Source organism: Montipora foliosa, chromosome 7 (genome assembly GCF_036669935.1).
Source record: "Montipora foliosa isolate CH-2021 chromosome 7, ASM3666993v2, whole genome shotgun sequence".
NCBI classification, from domain to species: domain Eukaryota; kingdom Metazoa; phylum Cnidaria; class Anthozoa; order Scleractinia; family Acroporidae; genus Montipora; species Montipora foliosa.
Genome location: NC_090875.1, coordinates 19,205,910 through 19,207,758, shown reverse-complemented (window position 1 = coordinate 19,207,758; position 1,849 = coordinate 19,205,910). Strand labels below are relative to the sequence as shown.

The window sequence follows — 1,849 nt, the reverse complement described above, 5'->3', positions numbered from 1 at the left end:
CGAATACAAAGTAAACAACCTTTGGATAAAATTCAAAGCTCAAAATTTTGCCATTCAGGTGTTAAGCAAACACACTTTCAAAATCTGAAGAAAAAAAGGAAGTACGTTTTTGATCATCGTGGCACTTTAAGCTGGAACAATCTCTGGAAAGGTTCAAACAGTTCCAAGAGATTTTCGTTTTCGTTGCCGTCTTAGATCTTACATCTTACAGGTCTCTGCAAAGAAAGTTAACACGGCTGTCTTACCAACTACTCGGCACTCGCTGCTTAGAAACAGTGCATAGTCACGTGGCGCTTGCGTGTAAGGCACGTGCTGTTTCACACCATCCATTCCTGTCAAGTCGATGCACGATTGAATGGCATTAACTATGGAATTGTACTGATCATCAGGTATCTATGTTTCTTGAATAAAACATGATATTAGCTGGAGTTAGCAACAGCTCAACTTCCTCAATATTGACTTCACACTTTGACGTAGGTGACGGTTTTTCCAATAACAAATAAGTGGATTTGTACATGAATTCAGAAAAGCAGCAGTCTCTGCCCAGCTATAATGGTTGTAACTTTTGATGTCTTGTTCTAAAATCTGGTGATAAATTGTTACAAACAAAACTGGAAAGTTTAACAGGAAATAAACTCCAACAATCATGCAAATGGTCTTTGTCCGACTGATTGCTCTCCTGTGTTGGATGCTTTGTGAAACTACGTTGATAGACCTCACTTGGTGTCGGTACCGACGTAAAAATAACATGATTCTTATGTTTGCAATGATGGAAGCCAGAAGGCAGCAAAACCACACAAGCAAATGTGTCCCTCTCGATATTTTATTAATTCCTGCCCATTGTAGGCAAGTTAAGAGGATGTTGAAGACCCAGATGGCGGACACATACTTCAGCACCCTTTGTGATGAAAAAGTCTCATTGTATCTTGTATGTAGCCGAACGGCTACAAATCGCTCGTATGAAATGGATGTCAGAGTCATGAAAGAAACTCCACAGCAAATGTAGAACGCATTAGAGTAAGTGACTCTTACAAAGCATGGAACTGAACGAAGCTGGTTTTCCATGAGTCTAAAGGCAACATATCCCGGCTGAACTGAAAGACCAACTAATACATCAGAGAGCGCAAGGCAAGATATGAAGAGATTTGAAGAAGTTCGAAGACGCGAGTTGCTTAAAATGGAAACCATTATCAAAAGGTTTGAAACGACAGCAAATGGGGAAGAAACAATATTTATGATGGCTGTTACAAGGTTCACCAAATAACGTTCCGAAACAAGATGAAAGGATGGATCAGGAAGATGAAAGCAAGATCTGCCTTCACGTGAGATATTGCTGGCCATACCTTGATTTATCACGCAAGACTGACGATCGTGCAAATAGGGGCTTCGATTATAGCAACGGTTATCAAACAAAGCAACCCAATGAACAAATATCTTGCTGATCCTATCAATCACTCTTCATTACGTTTCAAAGGTAACAAGTTAAAAACATACATTTTAAAGTCCTTTTCTCCTCCCACTTTGAAAACCTCAACTTGGAAAAACACCTGCATCGGTTTAATGTATTTTTGGAGAACGTTCCCGCTATTTAATTCGAAAGTTTTTTCTACTGCTTAAAATAAGAATCCGTTTAAGTTAAGGTTTCTTAAACAATTTGCAGTAAAAACTAACGGTAAAAAGACAAAACGTGTCGACCGAACTTCGGTCATTTTTAAGCTAAAAGTGAAGATAAACATTTGCATAAGTATAAATATAAAACAAAGAAGTAAATTGGTGTTTCCTCGACTCTGTTACCTAGACAGGTTAACTAATTCCACCATCTCCTGCTTTATTGCAGTCAAAGCTTCTG

At 38.6% G+C, this 1,849-nt stretch overlaps 1 protein-coding gene across 1 annotated transcript; it reads right to left on the bottom strand.

The window, feature by feature from the left end:
- Positions 1–429: 429 nt before the first annotated feature.
- LOC138010002 (adenosine receptor A2b-like) lies at positions 430–1,341 on the bottom strand. Its single transcript, XM_068856973.1, has one exon. It carries the CDS (start codon positions 1,339–1,341, stop codon positions 430–432), a length of 912 nt encoding a protein of 303 aa, XP_068713074.1.
- Positions 1,342–1,849: the final 508 nt, after the last annotated feature.

Coding starts and splice junctions, on each gene's coding strand:
- LOC138010002 (XM_068856973.1), bottom strand. CDS start 1,341: ATGGCCAGCAATATCTCACGTGAAGGCAGATCTTGCTTTCATCTTCCT.